The sequence below is a fragment of the Rhinolophus hipposideros genome (assembly GCF_964194185.1).
Source record: "Rhinolophus hipposideros genome assembly, chromosome: 20".
Lineage (NCBI taxonomy): Eukaryota > Metazoa > Chordata > Mammalia > Chiroptera > Rhinolophidae > Rhinolophus > Rhinolophus hipposideros.
This window is the reverse complement of record NC_138066.1, coordinates 44,196,117-44,216,429: the sequence shown is the minus strand read 5'-3', so window position 1 is coordinate 44,216,429 and position 20,313 is coordinate 44,196,117. Positions and strand designations below refer to the sequence as shown.

At 34.9% G+C, this 20,313-nt stretch overlaps 1 protein-coding gene across 5 annotated transcripts in view; it reads left to right on the top strand.

Annotated features, from left to right (window-relative positions):
• Positions 1–20,313, top strand: part of ABCA10 (ATP binding cassette subfamily A member 10) — a 49,517-nt gene that overhangs the window by 13,718 nt on the left and 15,486 nt on the right. For 3 of the 5 annotated variants that reach the window (XM_081028890.1, XM_081028891.1, XM_081028889.1), the window contains exons 10-23: positions 5,262–5,430; positions 5,960–6,018; positions 7,059–7,169; positions 7,900–8,075; positions 8,283–8,402; positions 8,639–8,777; positions 10,112–10,202; positions 11,034–11,173; positions 11,849–11,968; positions 13,004–13,202; positions 14,834–15,000; positions 15,723–15,856; positions 17,456–17,593; positions 19,495–19,602. In XM_081028890.1, coding sequence (XP_080885016.1) covers positions 5,262–5,430; positions 5,960–6,018; positions 7,059–7,169; positions 7,900–8,075; positions 8,283–8,402; positions 8,639–8,777; positions 10,112–10,202; positions 11,034–11,173; positions 11,849–11,968; positions 13,004–13,202; positions 14,834–15,000; positions 15,723–15,856; positions 17,456–17,593; positions 19,495–19,602 — 1,871 coding nt within the window. The remainder of the gene's footprint in view (positions 1–5,261; positions 5,431–5,959; positions 6,019–7,058; positions 7,170–7,899; positions 8,076–8,282; positions 8,403–8,638; positions 8,778–10,111; positions 10,203–11,033; positions 11,174–11,848; positions 11,969–13,003; positions 13,203–14,833; positions 15,001–15,722; positions 15,857–17,455; positions 17,594–19,494; positions 19,603–20,313) is intronic. The other 2 variants (XM_081028893.1, XM_081028892.1) reach the window with 1 other exon arrangement.

Genomic DNA, 20,313 nt, shown 5'->3' with positions numbered 1-20,313 from the left:
TAGAATGTCCTCATTTTCATCTCACTTTTTAATGGTCTGAATGGAATTACTTTGTAAAAACATTTTAATTAAAAATAATTTATATTTATTTTGGTTTTTATATTTTATAAAGGTAGGGTATGTGTGTATGAGTGTGTGTGTGTGTGTTTTAGCTGAGGAGAGGAAAGGAAATACCTAAAGTAGCTATTGGATAATGGTTTTTAGTGCTTGAATTCAACTCACTGACATAGTTCATTAAATAGTTCTTGCTAATATTTGGCTTTAGTAAACTTGTTCTTCTGAATCTCGGGAATATGAAGAAGGAAACACAATATAAAGTTAATGGATGACCTCTTCTTTTCTCCCGTTTTTGTGGGAAGATTAGCCTAACAAGAATGTTTTACATAGTGTTTTAAAAATTAATAAACTCTACAAATGACTTTAAATAGTTATAATAAATTTCCTATGTAGAATACACATATAATCCTAGGAACTAGTATACTTACATTTTATTTTTCCCTAAAATCCACAAATTTTACTCATATATAATTCCTTTTTACATGTCAGAATCTGAGTATTTCCATCCTTTTTTAAACCCTATTTATTGTGGTCTTTTCCTTTATCTGTTTTCTAATTCAGACATTCTATTTAAAAAAATATTCATAGTTTTCCTCTAGATTTTGTTTCATGTATTTTACCTCTACATGATAAAGGTAAATAGTAATTATACTATTACTTAGGTTTTTGTCTCTATTTCTTTTATTGGTTCCGTTAATATAGTTTTAAATATGTAATTTCTTTTGCATTTAGCAAATTTCCTTCAAAATTATTTTGCAAAATTATTCTTGTGAGTGATTTTTCAAAATTAAATGAAATTTTTTCTTTTAGTAGCATATAATGTGTGTAACCCATATAAAATCAAGTTAATATGTGTCCTTGCCTTGACACAAGTCACAGTCAAAGAATCAGCATTCTGGTGCCTGAATAATAGAAAAAATTTTATCTTCTGTCATTTCTCAAATTCTGCATTTCATTTCTGCAAAATGAAAATTAAATTCCTAGATTTTATCTTCTGAGGGTATTCACTCACTCATTCACACACATGGCAATGGTCTTAAACACTTTCTTTTCTCTAAACCCTTAAAAGTGTCCCCCAACTGAACAGGGGCTAGACTCTTGGTCATTTTCTCACCGTCTTCCTCCTTTTGAAGTTTCTGATTTTCTCTTTTACCCAACATTTATTACCCTTTGAAGTATAAATCAAATCAACTTGCTTTTAGCCTCCAGGCTCAGAACTCTAGTGTGAAATATCAGAATTCTTTCTAGTGAGTAGAGGGAATCATGAGCTTTTTAATACTCCAAAGTCAGTTTTTCCCTGTAACAACTTTATGCCATGTGACATTTTTCCTTTCCTAAATTTTTGGTTTTCTACATTAAGAATACTTTTTTCTCCAACACTTTCCTCTACAATTTAATTTGTATCCTAATAGGCACATTTCCAATTTATTTTGTCTTCCACTCGTTCATAATTTGCTTGCTTTTCTTTTCCAAATACTTTCCTTACCTACAGAAAGGCACAATAACTAATATTTAAATCTGAGAAAATGGAATTCAAATTTTTTTCTTTCAGTTCCTGTGTGTTCATATAATCATACAACTTTACCAATCAATACCACGTTTCCCCAAAAATAAGACCTAGCCGGACAATCTAATGCATATTTTGGAGCAAAAATTAATATAAGACCCGATCTTATTTTACTATAAGACCGGGACTAATATGACATGACATGACTAACATAACATAACATAACATAACATAAAACACTGGATCTTATTTTACTTTAAGACCGGGTATAATATAATATAATACTGGGTCTTATATTAATTTTTGCTCCAAAAGATGCATTAGAGCTGATTGTCCAGCTAGGTCTTCTTTTCGGGGAAACACGGTATTTAGTTCAGCATTTCATACAGGCCTCGCATTTTAGAGAATCTAAAATAATGGTTTGGAGAGGTCATGTATTTGGCTCAAGAACACAGCAGAATCTGGACTAAAATTTTGAATAAAGCTAACCGAATGCTCTTTTTTCTTCTTTACATAGAATTAAATATTTATTACTCATTTCCTGTCTTTTGTCTCTGGAATGTAAGTCTCCATGAGGGAGGAGATGTTTGCTTTTTACTATTACACTGATAGCTTCAAGCCATCTAGGAGAGTGTTTGGCATAAATTCCGGGTGAATTAAATAAATGCATACTCTCGTCCTCTTCTTTAAACTTTCAGGATAAACAATGTATGTTTTCCATCTAGAGACTACCTGATACATAGAAGCTCTCAATAAACATTTTCTGAAGGACTGCAAGAATGACCTCTTCATTTTCTCTCATTCTTAAACCGCTCCTCCTCTTCCTGCTGCCCTTTCTTGCCCCTGCCTGCCTCTCCTTCCTTCTTTCAGATCCCTAAATTCAATCTCACTTCCCTTTACTTAGGTACAATATGTATTCTTTACTTGGATACAATACGTATTCTGCAATCCAAAGTTTTATCAACATCTTTCAAATCAACATTTTTAGAGCAGGTTATATATAAATGCTTTTACATTCATAACTCGTTTTCAGAACCAGAACAAACCAAGAATTTCCCACAAAGTGGATACTAATTAGATAGCAGTTTTCATCAGCCTATTTAGCATATAACTGCCTGTTGAAGTCAGTGTGGGTCCACAGTCTGCATCTTCAAAGCTTTCATAGGTAGCTGTGGAAAAGCTTATAGAAATTGGTATTTATTAATAAATGTAGTGTAGGAAGTGTAATAAGTGTGGATGTCACAGGTTCTATGATTGAGTAAGTCCCTGAGTTGGTGACTCAGAAAAAGCTTGGAACTTCAGCTATGTTTAAAAGATAAATTTACCTGGTAGAGAGTGCAAAAAAGATTTTTCAGTCAACAGGAATAGCACGTATGCTCAGCAGTGGGAAACAGCATAGCATAGGGGAAATTAAAAGTTGTTAGGTAGAGCTGGTGCATAGTTGGTTGTGAGACGTTGTTCTAACTTGTTAACCAGCTAACAAGGGTTCCAAGGGGAGACTTTTCGCCCAAGGACACATGCCTGTGCACAGCCACACCCAGTGCAATAACAGCATGCAAAGATCCTGATAGTCTGAGGCCCAGCTCCACTGAAGTCCTCCTGTAGGTGCCTGGTCGTGGAAACCTGCGAGGTCACATGCAGATTTCGAATTCTGCCTTCTAGAGCAGCTCAAGTAGTATTGATCATCCTTGACACAGTTGTCACTTGTGTTTGTTGAAATGAGAAAATAATGTGGAATTTACTAATTATTTAATATGATGTCTTTGGTGAGATTATATATTTACACAGTGAAAATATCTTTTTTTTGCAATGATGGTCATAGCAAATAGTAAGTTGTTGTTTTTTTTTTTTTTAAACTATCCTTAATTAACACAATACATTTATTTTAAAATGTATTTATCCAAGAAATCCAAGAGCCTTAGAGTCACTGGTTCAGGCAATAGAGAAAGATTGAAATAGATTTATGTAGGACCTTCCACTCATGTGATTTGTGTTTTAAGAATATTACTCTGGTAGCTGTGTACAGGATGGGCCCAAAGCATGTGGACACTGCTACAATTATGTTAGGGAGAGAGGGACCAAATGAAGGTGTCAATGTAATATAGTGGGGAGGACAGATTCAAGAGATACTTGCATGAGAGAAATGATTTGATATGGTGCTTAATTATATATGAAAGAAATGAGAAACAGTGGGGGGAGATAAGGGTTGCCCTTGTTTCTGTCTTTAGTTACTGAGGTAAAGAAAATGCCACTTAACCCAAATAAGAAATCAGTAGCAGCAAAACAGAAGTATGAAAAATTCCTGCAATCTTGGATGTATTCTAAAAAATGCTATAATTTCTCTGAATAGGATGAATTTCTTAATTTTTCCCCCTTTAAAAATTTTTCCTTTGCTTTTTCACAGTGTAATTTCCCTTTCTGGCGAGTTCAGCTCTAGATGTTTTTACCTGTTGTCATCTTTGATCATTTCTACTCTCCCACATTACCTCTCTAAAACCACAACACACTATTCTTTTAATTTCTCTTTTTAAGGACACTCGATTTCCAGTCATACCTTTCCTATTCGTTCCCATATATTTTTCTACATGTCTTTTGTTCTCATACTTCTAGAAGTTACTTATTGTCATCTCTTCCTCTTCAACAACTCTTTTGGAATGGCATTTTTCACTTCTTTATCCCCTTATGTTAGTGTTCAGTAACAACTTACTTAAAACAGTGTCATTTCAGTTTATCCTATAGTCTCTGTAAAAGCTATTCAATTTCGTCCTCCTCTCATTAGTAAATTCACGTTTTGTGACTATATCTTTAAAATACCATTCATTTTATTTTATTTGATTCTTTAGATCTACAGCTGAACTTTCTATTCTCCTTTCTTTCCATTAAATTATAAGTTCAAACAAATTTGAATTGATTATACATACAACAATTTCTGCCTTGGAATGATATGAACTGTCTCTTGAAAAAATCCTTGTATAACTTCATGAGGTTGTAAAAAGTTAAAGGATTATTGGTGTATCTGGTTGAAAATAAATTTACATAAAATATAATGGACATGGCAGAAACAGTTTGATTTGTGTTTCTTTCATTTGCTTATGGGATTTAAAGTTTTCCTGTGTTTCTCACTTCGATGTCTTAATTTTAATTTTCCTCCTTTTCACACCTTTTTCCTAGATGCCAACAATTATTCAGCCTGAAGTCTACCTTTCTGTAATTAATAACTTAATTTTTCTACTTTTGTTTTATTCTTAGGGCTTTGAAAAAGGCTGACTGTTGATTTATAGTGACTCACATATTCCTTACTTTCAATATTCATTTTTTTCTGGGTTATCAAAATAATATTTATTCATATACTATTGCAGAACTCAGCATACACAATTTTTCTTGTGAAGCATCCAAATGTCTGGAAATCCCGAAAGTGAGGAAATTCGTGATGTTTGATATGATTTCCTAGAGCTAAACTTTATCTTCTTTGATAAGCTCTTTTATTTTTATGAAGCAGAGATAAAAATTTTATCAAAGGCCAAACACTGTCTTCACTTCAATATCCCTGTAATACTTCACTTTTAACATTATAAACGTAAATTCCCAACATAATAACTTAAATTCAAAGTTGATATCAAGCCACACTAGGACAGAAGTCATGCTTTACTGATATGGTATGATTGATTCAGTACTTAATTATGTCTTGATTGATTAGATGGAGATGGCCAGAGGCTTTCACCATTGTTTTTCCTAAAGTCTTCATTCTGGTCCCAACATCAAAATGCTCAGCATAAAGACTTTGAGAATGAACTAAATACCGAGCATTCCTCGGATGACTCTTTTGAACCAGTATCTCCAGAGTTCCACGGAAAAGAAGCCATAAGGTACTTAACAAATTATGTGACTATATACACTGAGGGGCAACAGCTTAAGAAAGGAAGCTGCAACAGGGCCAACGACAGGTCAGATGTTGTTACAGATGATGTGTTTTTGAAAGCTCCTTTCTTTCAGGTTGTCCTCTGCCATCATCCTACGTTTTCCTCATTCGTTTCTGGAAACAGAACGATTGAATAATAACTGGAGAGGGGAGCAGGACTGAGGGAAAGCCCCTCTCCGTTCCTTCCTCTCTCGCTCCTTTTCTACTTTCAGTTGTAGCTTTCCCTTCATTTGCTAATTTAGAGAAATGACTGGAATATATGAAATGTCAAGGTTGGTAAGAGTATAAGCAGGTCTGTGCAAATCTCTTCTGGGGGTGGTGTGGGCTTTCACTGCTACCCTTCTTGGATCCCATTAAGGGGGTGACACCCTACTTTGTGAAGCTTAGGTTCAATCACACACTGGAGTATTGGCAGTTAACATAATCTCTGCTGTTAGAAAATGTATTTACCTCATAGTTGCTTAATCTTCTTTCAGAATCAGAAATGTTAAAAAAGAACATAATGGAAAGCATGAAAAAATAGGAGCGTTGCGAGGTAAAGGAAAAACTTCATTGTTTTGATGATGTTTTTAATTAATTTTTTTTGTTTGTTTTCTGAAAATACAAAAGTCATAGGGGAAAATTAGAGAATAAATATAGATGAAAAGAAAAAAAAGCATACCTCTGTTACGGATAGTCACCAATAATATGTTATCTTTTTCTATGTATGTATGTATAAAATATTTTTTAAAAAATAGGATTTTACTGTTTCTGCTGGTTTATAATCTTTAACCTGAATTTGTCAAACTGAGTTTGGAGTATCACTGGAATTGTTTTTACTTTCATAGAACTTTTCATTATCTGTTTGGGGTTGTGGTTTGCCTTCTTATTTGTTCTCTGACAATATAATTCCATGTTTTCTTTCTTTGACAATCTCTTAAAATGTCTGGGGTGCAAATAGAACTCTTTGTTGTTTTCCGGTGGAGTTAGTCAAACGTTAAAGAAAAGATTATCAATTTCTAAACACACACATATAAAAATGCCTGTGACATGTCCTGGATCCCAACAGACCTCTTTAGAGACCATATCCACCCTTTTGTGACAACAGAACAATGACCAGTGGCGGGTGGGGCGGGGGGCAACTTTACCATCCTCTCCTTAACCCATCCTCCTTCCCTCCTAATGGAATAAACTCATCTTGGCCGCTGTACCTAGCATTTCTGTCTCCAACTATGGGATTCCTGAGATTATTTCTTAAATCTCACTGCTTTCTTTTGCCCAGCAAGCAAATATTCTGTTACTCTCTTTTAATCTCTGTAGCTTTTGCTCAATTATTTAATATTAAACATACATATTTTTTGACATTCGAAGGATTTGGGGCAGGAAGGAGGGTAGAAATTTACATTCCCAGTCTTGATCCAATTTCTCCAGATAACTTGATGCTTTGTCTTCATAAATATATATAGTTTTATAGAGGACATAGTAGAATACCAATAAAACAAAATGTTGAGTTACATTTTACTCTTCCAAGTTTTTGAAAGTCAGTTTAATCTGAATATAGTCCAAAGTCTGATGTTCACATTTTATTGTAAACAGGCATATTTCTTGACATATATGAAGGACAAATCACTGCAATACTAGGCCATAGTGGAGCTGGCAAATCAACACTGCTAAACATTCTTAGTGGGTTGTCTGTTTCCACGGAAGGTAAGAAAATAATTTTGCAAAGATAGTTGGCTGATAAAGCAGGTTCCTCAATCTGAGTATGTAGAAGAAAACTGTTTCTCTAAAGCAGACTTTTTACACAATTGAGTAATTTAGAGCAGGAAATATATATTTTATATTTCTATAAATTCATGAGAAGGCTTGTATTTCATTCCACTATTGGTCATTCCATGAATACTTTTTTTGTGGACACTGGTATTTATGTTAAGAATAATCAACATGGATGGATCTTGAGAGTATAATGCTAACTAAGCGAAATAAGTCAGACAGAAAAAGCAGAGACTCATATGATTTCACTGATATGTGGTATATAAACCAAAAACAATAAAAGAACAAAACAAACAAATGAGAAACAAAAACTCAGAGACACAGAGAATAGTTTAGTGGTTACCAGAGGGTAAGGTGAGTGAGGGGTGGGAGATGAGGGTAAGGGGGATCATATACATGGTGATGGAAGGAGAACTGACCCTGGGTGGTGAACACACAATGGGATTTATAGATGATGTAATACAGAATTGTACACCTGAAATCTATGTAATTTTACTAACAATTGTCACTCCAATAAATAAAATTTAAAAAAAGAATAATCTGAATTTCTAAATGTATTAATTATGTAGTTATCAAGCGTGAAAATTCTTCAGTGAATATCCCATATTATCACTGCATAGAGTTACTATCCTGTTGTTAAATATTCTAAAATTTCTATTTATAGGATCAGCCACTATTTATAATACCACACTCTCTGAAATAACTAACATGGAGGAAATCAGAAAGAACATTGGATTTTGTCCACAAGTCAATATTCAATTTGAATTTCTTACTGTGAGAGACAACCTCAGGCTGTTTGCTAAAATAAAAGGGATTCAGCCAAAGGAAGTGGAAAAAGAGGTAGGTGAAGATATTAGAATTGATGGCTTTGCAAATAATTTACTTAATTTGTTCCCGACCGTATTTTTGTTTAACTGTTACTTTACTCTTTCATAAGTAAAGCTTAATCAATGAAGTCCTAGAATATATTTCTTCAAATTTGTTAGGGAGTTAAGACTGCTCAAAGTAAAACGTTTCGTATTAATGTAGGGGTTTTTTTTTTGATAGGTGAAAAGAGTTATAATGGAATTAGACTTACAAAACATTCAAGATGTCATTGCTGAAAAATTAAGTGATGGACATAAGAGAAAACTAACATTTGGGATTGCCATTTTAGGAGATCCTCAGGTGAGAGAAAAATTGTTTTTTGAGATTAATTTGGATTGAAGGATATAAAACTTTATTAAAGTCCAAACTCTCATTACCAAACGTGAGAGAATTTGTAGTAAAGGACCATGCAAGCTCATTAGGGATATGGGGGAGGATTGTATTTGAATCTAGAAGTCATATTGGTTTCCATGCTACTTTCTGAAGATCCTTTCTGAAGAAGTGGAAGATGTTTTCATATATTTCCTTCTTTGTAGGTTTTGCTACTGGATGAACCAACTGCTGGATTGGATCCTTTTTCAAGGCACCAAATTTGGAACCTCCTGGGGGAGCGTAAAACAAATCACGTGATCCTTTTTAGTACCCATTTCATAGATGAGGCTGACATCTTGGCTGGTGAGTCTTGGTGTCTTTATTCTAATTAATTATTGAAGACTTGAACAGAAGAGATGACCTCTATGATCTGTTTTTAGTATATGTGCTGTTGAAACGAGCACTATGATCTGTTTTTAAAAGAAGAGAATCTTGTTTGCCATCCCTTTGAGTGACTGTATTTTAGGGATGTGCTTTGCCTCCGAGGAATTCTGATCTCCCAGGGAGTTCTGAGAGCCATGTTTTGCCTGTCTTCTAGTCTGTAACTTTTTTGACTGTCTACATTAATCACAAGTATATATTTTTTTTGAATTTTACCTTTCATGTATACTTTTTTTGTTGGATAGAAAAAACTTTTAGCTGGGAGAAAAATCTTTTTTTTAAATTTACCACCATTTGTTGCCTTTTTAGGATCATCTTTGTTCACTGAGTGAGGTGTTGGGTGTGCAGATGCAATATTAGAGAATTAGAAATAGAACAAATGTTTTTTCCTAGAAAATAGTGGCAGGTGGGGGAGGCTATCAGTAAACCTGTGTGAAGGAAGAATCTGGGAAAAATTAAATCAGAAAGGGACTCAGTGGAAAGAAGAGAAATGTTTACTGTCTGATGTATAATATAACACGATTCTGTTTCCTCCATGAAATGGAAGGTAATATATACTCTACCTCTTGTGTCAGCTGTCTCCTGCCTCCGAAATGCTATGTAATAAACCATCCCCAAACTCAGTGCCTTAAATCCATAAGCATTGCTGTAGTGCATGAGTTGGCGAGTTGGCAGTTTAGGGTGGTTCACCTAGAGAGAGTTCCAGGTATTTGACTGGGTTTGCTTATACGTCAGGTGGTTGATAGCTGCTGGCTAGGGTGCTTTAGGTGACTCAGCCCTACTCTAGGTGTATTTTGTTTTCCCAGACATTCTCATGGCAGTGACTGAGGTTCAAGAGAGCAAATCCCAGTTCAAATCCCATTTCAAACCTTTGTTTGCCAGTGTCCGCTGGCAATCCATTGGCCAAAGCAATTCACATGGTGCAGGTTGTTACCAAGGGCTGGAGCAGGTCACTTGGCCCATGGTGAGAGAACACTGCAAAGTTACATGGCAAAGTAAGTGGACAAAGGAGAGTTGAGAATTGAGCCATGCTTGCAGTATTTTATGCCACTGAATCAGCTGTGAGGGATGCAGTGAATTTCTGAGACCTGCCCCAAGGTAGGCATGAGAGTGAGAGTTGGTCCTGCACACAGAAGCTCAATTATGTCATGATTGCATTCATACTGAAAAATTCATTCTGTGTTTTGGTCTCCAGAGTGGAGAATAAACCATATAAGGAATTCACTTAATTCACTCTTTCTTTTTTTCCTCCTCAGATAGGAAAGTGTTTCTGTCTAATGGGAAGTTGAAATGTGCAGGATCATCTCTGTTTCTGAAGCGAAAATGGGGTCTTGGATATCATTTAAGGTAATGTATTCTGGCAGTAGCTGTTTTTAATATGAGTGTGTCAGTAAGAAGGATGACATTTCGTGTAATCCTTTAGAGATATTAAAAAAGTCAACTTAATATTTGGTGGAAATTGATTTACAATAAACAGTACAAAATATCTCCACCATTAACATTTTCCTTGTTGGTTATCTCTTGGTTTTAAGCATGTAAATTTCTAAAAAGTATGCACATCTTTCAATATAATGTTTTGTGGCCAGTATTTGTATAGGAAAAATTTATGTTCCCAAAAAGAAATTGATCATTTTTAACAAACCTGTATGCTCTAAAAGTCTGAAATTGTATTCCAAATATGCTTCACATGTCAGAATCCACTTCAATGTCAGAATATCACATGGGATGTTTTAGAAAGCATGACAAATGAGTTGTTGGCGTTAAGAGAGGCCATTTGCTGCATAGAAAGCAAGTGCTTATTAAAAATCTTACTAATTTTTCAGTGATCCAGAAGCAATATTCCATGCACTTTACATCCAATCATGATTATACGTGCACGTGTGTGTGTGTGTGTGTGTGTGTGTACTGATATTTCAACTCTCCTTAATTACATTTTAGGACGTTTGCTGGGTGTTTGAGGTTGACATGTAATGCACTTTATTTTTTCCCCATGTAAAATAATGCAAAATAGGCTACCAATTAGCACTTTGAAGTGGAATATCTGATTTGTGGGAAGTGATTACTGAAGTTAGCAGGGTATGCTTGAAATATATACAAATTATTTAATCAAAAGCTGTTTTTTCATGAGCAGTTGTGTTGAGAAGAATTCAAAGGCTTATGCTTCTTTTGAAACATTAGTTTACACAGGAATGAAATGTGTAATCCAGAGAGAGTCACATCCCTCATTAGACAGCACATCCCTGATGCCAAGTTAAGAACAGAAACTGAAGAAAAACTTGTGTATAGTTTGCCCTTCGAAAGAACAAACAGATTTTCAGGTAACTTACTGTGTGACCACATAGAATATAGTTACCTTTCTAAGATTGTGCTGATTGTGTTTTCTATCAGTGAGGTTTAAAGCTTGTAGACATGAAAATATTTCTTCATAAGTAGGCTGCCTCCTATTTCCACCATGATGGAGAGAGTGTTAACAGATACATGGTTTGAATGCAAGAAAAACCAAAATTTCCACAAATGTATTTCACTAAGAAATCCAGATTTGCTTAGCTTTAAATGAAGCTTTGAAATAATCTCTTTTCTGAAATAGCAGAAACTTAGCTTATGTTAGAGATGCAGATTAAATAAGACCTTATTTTTGAAACACTTGTAAGCAATTTAATAGGGTCATTGCAAATTATAATTTAATTATAAATGTTATATGCTCAGTATAGAAAAGTTAGAAAATATGGAGAAGAAAATATATAGTTCACCCATGCCTAATGAATTTTTAAACAGACATACAGATCCATAGTTATACAAACACACACTTGGTCTTAGTGAGACAAGTAATTTTAAAGCTTACGATTTTAGATTTAGATTTATCTATTTAGATTTTATCTATTTATCTATTTAGATTTTAGATTTATCTAGTCTGACTAATTTTTAGGAATTAGTATTTTAGTGTACTCATTACCAATTTTAATTGTATCACTTTATTACTATCTGCTTTTTAGATCTCTGCAATGACCTTGATAAATGTTCTAACCAGGGCATAATGAATTATAGTGTTTCCATGACAACTCTGAATGAAGTATTCTTGAATCTAGAAGGCAAATCAGCAGTTGATGAACCAGGTATAAAAATGTGTGTCTAGCAGAAAATTAAGAAAAATGAAAAAGAAAATGACCATGTATTAATTCATCTTTGCAGATTTTTATGTGGGATTATGCCTAGAATGTGTATCACGTATAAAATAAGACTGTCCATTTTTAAAAGCATAGTTATTTTATATCTACATACTCAGGCTTAGTGCTAGGGAAATTACTTTGTGACATCTGTCTGCCTGTCATGTTAGTGACAGCCATGTCCCTTTGCAATGGCCACTTGTCCTTTATCATCAGTTAGCTCTCTGCGAATTCTGGCTTTGTCTCTTAATTGCCATTCCCTATAAAAATGTACTCTTATTTAGCCAGTGAACTAATTCTAATTAACGTATTAATAATAGACGATTAAATAAGATGGTATCTTCCCTTAGTTTACTTTGTAATAATGAGAAGAATTTATGAGCGTACTGTGTGCCAGCCATTGTACTCAGCTGTTGGATTATATTGTTCTTAGTTCCGTAATAACTTCATGATGCAGGTGAGAAAACTGAGATTGAGAGAAGTTGAGCAATTAGCCAAGCCATGCAACTATAATGTGTGGTGTATGTGGGATTTGAACAGGAGGTTTTCTGTGGACTTTCTGTCACTTAAACACCACAGTGTCTTGAAATGGTCGCTGGGATGTCAATCATCAGCGATGGACCAATCCTGTGAAGGAGAGTCCAGACTACAGAGAAACTCAGCTTTTAGAAGTTCAACTGTATAAATTTATCCCTGTGCTTTTGCATAAAACTCTCTCTGCAAAAACCCCTTGGTGAAGAGCTGCTGCCGTTGGTATAAAAGAATAAATATTTTTCAAGAGGCCTAAAGCATGCTCAAAAATCAATTTACTCATTAAATTGGATCCATTACATTTGAAGGAAAGATTTTGAATATAAGACTTATAGATATCAGTAGCTTAAGTTGTTAGAAGTGTTGTTTCAAATATTCTAATATAATTTTCAGAATTTCTAAAGAGAAAGTAAATAACATAGCTTATTATAATGGTTTGTTACATGGTTATAGATTTGGGCATTCAGAAACAGGAGGAAATTGATGTGACAAGAGATACTGGAATTGAGTCTGAAATGCAGCAGGCTCTTTGTTCCCTTCCTGGATTGCAAATGGTTGTCAGTAATGGAACTCTCTGGAAACGGCAGGTCTGTGCAATGGCAAGGCTTCGCTTCTTAAAGTTAAAGCGCGAAAGGAACATCTTTTTGTCCTTGTAAGTATCAGACTACTATAAATCTCTTTAGTCAATATATGCAAAAAAGGTTCAAATATGAAAAAAAGTAGTCTATTAATTTCTTCATTCATTTAATATTTTTTTGAGCACTTACGGTACTATCCTACAGTAGTGAACACAACTGACAAGGCCTTTAGATTTACTATCTGTAGAGGAGAAAAATACCAATTAAATAATCACCCATTAGATATGTTAATCATTCATTATATCGCAAATCTTGATTGAAACCTGTTTTGTGCTAGGCATTGTTCTAGGTACTTTGGTTATGTTAGTGAGCATAAAAATGTCACAGATCCATGCCCCAGTGGTAGTACCTTCTGGTTAGGGGGAAAAGATAAAAAATAATAAATATAGAAACAGAATTATATAGTTGGTTATACAAAATAACATAGAGTTAAGGGATGGAGAGAGCTTGTGGGATTTGGGTTCATCACAGTTCTGAACAGGGTGGTCAGTGCTGGCCTCACTGAAATGATCAAGATTGGAAAACATGAAGAGATGAAGAAGTAAGGGGAGAAGAACAGTTCAGAGCAGAAATCATCTGTTGTTTTGCCAAATCTTCCTACTTGTCAAAAAAGGAAGTCATGAAGGTTTTATAAAGAGAAGGTCCAAAAGTAGACAACTGTTTTGAAGTGCTTGCTCATGGAGGGAAGTAGAGAGATAGAAGAGTAGCTGGAGGGAGATTGAAGTCAGGAGGAAATTTCATTTTTTTGTTGTTTAATGAATGGGAAGTATTAGAACATGTTTCAGTGATGATGGGAATAAGACAGTAGAGTGAAAATCATTGAAGTTGAGCTAACTGAGAAAGATGTCAGGGAGGGTGACAAAGGACTAGATCCAGAGCAGTTTTGAAAAGGACTGGCGTTTGATAGGAGTGAAGATGTCATTGATTACAATGGAAGGAAAGAACGAGAAGAGGATTGGCATCTGTAGATATTTTTTCTTTTGGTGGTAGTAACACCAGGGGGAGTTTCTATCTGATGACTATTTTATTTCCTTTACGAAATGTGAGGTCGAGAGTGAGGGACAAGGAGGCAGAGCCTGAGGTCTGATGAGAAAGTAGTCATTGCAAAGAGTGGATTCACAAACTTATTAGAGAAACAGAAAGGTTGCTTGGAAGTGTTTCACTTGTAGTTTGAGTCAGTGCAATGAGTTATAGCATCTGAAAGTAGTGTATTATATATTGCAGCTGTATTTTAACAGCTGATGCTATTTAAAATTTTACTTGAAATTATGCACATTGCAAGCTTGAGGCCACAGTGTGAAATAGGGCCTCTTTCGCTTTAAAATGACCTACACAGGCTGTTTGAGGCTCCTGGTATGTCTAAAACTTCTTCCCACGTTGTCCTTCCTAACCAGCAAGCCCACAGAGGAACCCCCTGGAGCTTACCTTCTATCTGGATTTTCTGTTACTCTCAGACACCTTACACTATGATAGGAATTTTGCAAAACTTTTAGCCCATTTTCAGATTAATCTCACATTCAGTTTCATTATATGTAATCATGTGTTGTATGTTGAATTTCCATAGGTTGCCATTTTTATGGCATGCTTGTGACTTAAATCTGAAGGAAAATATTTTAGACTCATGTTTTAATTTTCTTTTATTTAGGTTACTGATACTTGGAATTGCTTGTGTCCCTGCTATTTGTCACTATGTAATACATACATTATTCTATCAAACTTATCATTGGGAGCTTTCATCCAGTATGTATTTCCTTTCTCTGAAACAACTCCCACAAACTCCTCTTAGCAGTCTGTTGATCATCAATAATACAGGTGAGAAATAGGCCTGACTTTTAGTCTTATTCTTTTTATCATCAGAGACCATTAGAAAGCACAAACCTGAAAGACAAAAAGACCTATATTAAAACAGCTTGAAACAACTTGAAGGGAAATGGAGAAAAAGTGTATGTCTAGTTTTCCTTATTTTCAAATTAAGGAAACTGATAGGCTCATTTTCAAATTTAAAAATAATGGACATAATGGAAAATATCAAGTTTACTTAATTTCATAAAGATATTTTGAATGGATCACTAGTACTGTAAACATCATTGCAAAGTAACGAGAGTTAGGGTACATAATGAGTAGGACTGATTTGTGTCACTAGAACAAGCCTAGGTCATGAGGTATGTATTTTGTACGTACTATTTTATAATTACAAACGTTACAGGGTTTGGGAAACGTTTACAAGTCACTTACATAAAGTTTTATTTCTGTGACAATTGCAAATATAACTCTTTTTACTTTATGAGCTTTACAAGATAAATTAACATTTTCTGAAAAGAGTCCCTTACACTGAAGATGGTAGACTGGACTCTGATGTCCCAGCATCAGAATGAATTTCATTATATTCTTTAAGAGTGAGGGTCTTTATCATGTTATTTTGTGTATTCCTTAACATGAGAGGAAACCATTCTTATTTTACAGCTTTGATGTTGATTTTTGTTGTTGTTGTTGCTATTTGCTTTTATGCTGTCTTCTTTCATTGACTACATTAGGATCAAATATTGAAGACCTTGTACACTCACTGAAGTCTCAGGATATAGCTTTGGAAATAGATGACTTTAGAAATAGAAATGGCACAGATGATCCTTCCTACAATGGCGCTATCATAGTGTCTGGCGACCGGAAGGTATGTTTGCCTTCGTGTACCGTTCTATCATGAATGAGTTTTTGCCACATTCCAATACTTTAGAAATAAAGAAAAGCAACTCAACTATTCTATATCAGCATAAGTTAAAATGCCACATTGGTCCTTTTTTGAGTAAGGCATGAAATTCTAATCCTTTAAAGGGCACATTTACATCTTCAGTAATTTCTTCAGGGGGTCATTTTTATTAGTAATTTTGTTCGTTATAAAAGCAACACATGTGGGCCAGCCTGGTGGCTCAGGTGGTTGGAGCACCATCCTCCTAACGCCACTGAGGTCCTAACGCCACTGAGGTCGCAGGTTCAATTCCCACATAGGCCAGTGAGCTGCGCCCTCTACAGCTAAGACTGTGAACAACAGCTCTCCCTGGAGCTGGGCTGCCTGAGCAGCCGGAGGTCGGCCTGGGCTGCTGTGGGCTACCGTGTGCTGCCAGGAGTGGCCAGTGGCCAGCGTGAGTGGCCGGCAGCCGGTGAGAGCTGCTGTGAAGGGCCGACCGGTGACTAACTGCCTCAGCCAGGGGGAGCACAATGCTCATAGTACCAGCCTAGGCCAGGGAGCTGTGTCCTACACAACTAGACTGGGAAACAACGGCTTGAACCGGAGTGGGAGGGGAGGCGGGGAGAGGAGGGGGAAGAAAGGGGAAAAACATAAAAAAATAAAAGTAACATGTTTTGTGACAACTGGATGGACCTCGAGGTGTTATGTTAAATGAACTAAATCAGACAGAGAAAACTAACACTGCATGCTATGACTTATGTAAGGAATCAGAAAATATAAAAATAAAACTCATAGAAACAGAGTAGAAAAGTGGTTGCCAGGGGGTGGGGGAAATAGGGAGAGGTTGGTAAAAAAAGTACAAACTTGCAGCCATAAGATGAATAAGGTCTGAGGAGCTAATGTACAATATGGTGACTACAGTTGATAACATTTATTGTATAACTGAAATTTGCTCAGAGCGCAGAACTTACATGTGCTCGTATTTAGACACATGTCAGGTGATGGCTGTGTTAATGAATTAGATGGGAGGAATCCTTTCACAGTGTATATAGACGTATACTTTAAATGTCTTTCAGTTTTATTTGTCAGTTATACCTCAATAAAGCTGGAAAAAGCAATGCATATTTAGTGGAGAAACTCAAGCATTACTAGTCTATAACATAGAAGGTAAAATTTTCTCCATAATTTCATTCCTTTATTTTGCCATGTAGTTTTGTTAATAGTTTGGTAAATGTCTTCTTCACTCTTTTTCCTTTATGAAAACACAAAATACTATCTATAGAATGATCTCATTTGAAAATATATTTTTGAATTTGGAATTGAATTGGAGGAGTCCTGCAACTTTCTTTGTCACCTAAAATCTAAATCTCTGACATCTTTCCATGTTAGTGAATGTTAATCTATTTCATTAACAGAGCAAGTCATTTGAATTATAAAACTAACACATTATTATGTCAATTCAAAAAGGCAGAAATGTCAAGGAAAAATTAATACTCGTAATATGTAAACTATGAGTATACAAAAATATATTTACTCTAAGAATTTAGAACTTACATTTGTGTGTTCTTTTTTTTCTTTTTTAAGGATTACAGATTTTCAATTGCATGTAATACTAAGAGACTGAATTGTTTTCCTGTTCTTATGGGAATAGTTAGCAATGCTCTTCTTGGACTTTTTAACTGTACAGAGCTTATTAAGACGGAAAGAAGCTCATTTCCTTTGGTAAGTGTAATATTGACTTATGTGAGGCAATATAGCAGAGGGATAAGGGGTGAGGGCTCTAGAGCCTGCCACTTGAGTTTGAATCCTGCTTTTGCTACTTATTAACAGGTTTCTTAGCCACTCTTTGCCTCACTGCCTCATCTATAAAATGAGAAATACAGTAGTATTTGTGTGATTATCATGAGGATTAAGTGAGTTTTCTAAGTGCCTAGAACAGAGCCCGACATACACGTTTTTCATTCATTCTACAAATACTTGTTGAGCATCTACCATGCCTTGGTATTTCTAGGTGCTGGGGATACAGCACAAACAGAACAGACAAAAATCCCACCCTGTGGGGTTTACATTCTTCTAAGGGGGAGAGTAAGCATTCAGTACATGTTTGCTCTTACTTATTCTGAAAGATCACGAATTTTTAAAGTAATTTTATGTTTAGTCTTATTAAATTTTTTAAATTAAAAATTTTAATGGAAAAAATTGAAGTAGATAATAAAATTCCTTACCTTTGTCAATTAATGTACCTTACCATTTCTATTCTTTCTGCTGATCTATTTTTCTATTACATTACTACTTGATACCCTACAGAATTAATGTTTTGTCACTGGTCTCACCGTTCTAATCTAAAATCTTGTCTGCTCAAAAGTTATACTCAGCTCCCCAAGGCATAGACCATTAAAAGAGCCAGGATCCGAAAGGACACTGAAAAACTTTAAATGATAGATGAAAAAACAGCTGTTAAAGAATCATAATTTTGATTTTGTTTGGCTCACTGTCTAGAGTAGTTCTTCACATTTACTGGGTACTCAGTTCTTATTTGCTGAAATCAGTGGATGAATGAATAGCTTGGAAACCTAGAACACTAGAGAAACCTCAAACCCAAATCCTTAATCTTATGTCAGATTTTCCTGGGGGGTTTTGCTGAGTATGTCATATACACTGGTTAAAGCAAGTTTTCTCAATCATTTTAAGTTCTGCATTGTACTTTTGGGTCTTGGCTTTTTTATGTTTTATAGCTTGTGGATTGCAATGCAGTTTTTGATCGTATATAATTTTAATGCCCATTTCTCAGCCTTTGAATAATTGCTAACAGGTATGTTTGATCATGATAGATGAAAATAGCAGAAATTATGGAAATTGGGTATTGGGTAGATGTTTGTAAGTATATGCATAGCAGTTGTGTAGAATAAAATTTTACTAGAAAATTTCACGGTAAGTAATTAGTGTAATGCCACTCTATTTTGTATATGAAATAGGTCGATTTCTACGCTCCTTTTTCTTAGTCTATTGTTATAACAGTAATAAATCACCCTGTCCGGAAAACAACTTAGATTTATAGTAAGACCCCTCCATGCCTTAAAGATTGTTTAATTTAAACATTTTTAGAAGTAAAGAAATTATTTATGCAGGAAAGATTTGCTCTCCTCTAATTATGTCTTGTATGTAGGAACAAGAACATAAGAAGAGCTTCAAGACAATTACTATTAGTTTTGCACTTAGTATTAGAGGCTGTTGTTTATAATTCATCCTCTCGGAAATAGGAAATGGGAACAAATGACAACTTTGCTCAGTGCTTCAGACACTCTTAAGTATAGCTCTGAAGACAATCTGTCATCATTTAACAATTACTAGGTGCAAATATGGCAGAGAAACTGCTCATACCTCTAAATATATGCATAGAAATTTAGATTTTGAATTTTTTCTGATATCATATAGTTGCTGGGAATGGACCTTGCTATTAAGGGTAACAAAACATGTTTACTTTTCTCTTTGCTTCTTAAATAAGGTATATACTTCCATTTTGAGTTCTTCACTGTTTACCCCCTTCCCTAAAAGCTTATAAATGTTTGATTGTATGGTTTGTAACAATTTCAATAGCTTACAGATGTGTTTTGGACTTCCAGAATGACATGATACGACAGAGTGGTTTTTTTGGTGTGCCCTTACTTCTGTTGTTTGTTTCAAACTGCATTTCTCCTTACATCAGCATGAGCAGCATCAGCGATTACAAAGTAAGAGGAAGAAGGAGATGGACAGGGAGAAAGAGAGGGCGAGGGAGAAGGAAAGTGAGAATGAAAGAGGAGATATGGAGGTTGGGGGAGGGGGTGGGAGAGAATGAATGAATGATTTTATCTGACTTGAGTAATTAGAATTTCATTGTTTTACACACACAGTAATGCCTGTTAAGAAAAATGTGTTTACACATAAATTTTGTTATTTATTCCCATTAAGAGTCTGGCAAATGCCTTATTATGATGTCTGGCAAATGCTTTATTATGATGTCTTGCAAATGCTTTATTATGATGTCAAAGAGGTCAGACAGTTCACTGCCCAGCACAATAAAATTGCCCCCACTTTAAAGGGAATCATATAAAATAATTTCAGAGATGAAAATTGGGTACTTTTTGATTGCATGTATTTATTTCACAATTCCAAAGGGAGTCTGTATTTTTTACGTATAACATGAAATTAAGATATTTGCAAACTTTTAACTAGGTTTTCATAAATTGGGTTTCAAAATTTTATGATAATAGTCATTTTTATTTATCTCTACCAAAAGGTAAATCAGCTTTCCAAATAGGTCAGACTTTTCTGTTGCACCAAAGGCTGTACATTCCCACATTGGATGTCAGATACTTAGGAGGACGCTACTTTCTGGTCCCAGAGATACTGTTTTCTTTAGGATAGTATTAGTGTCTTAGTTGTCCTGAGGACTGCTTCCT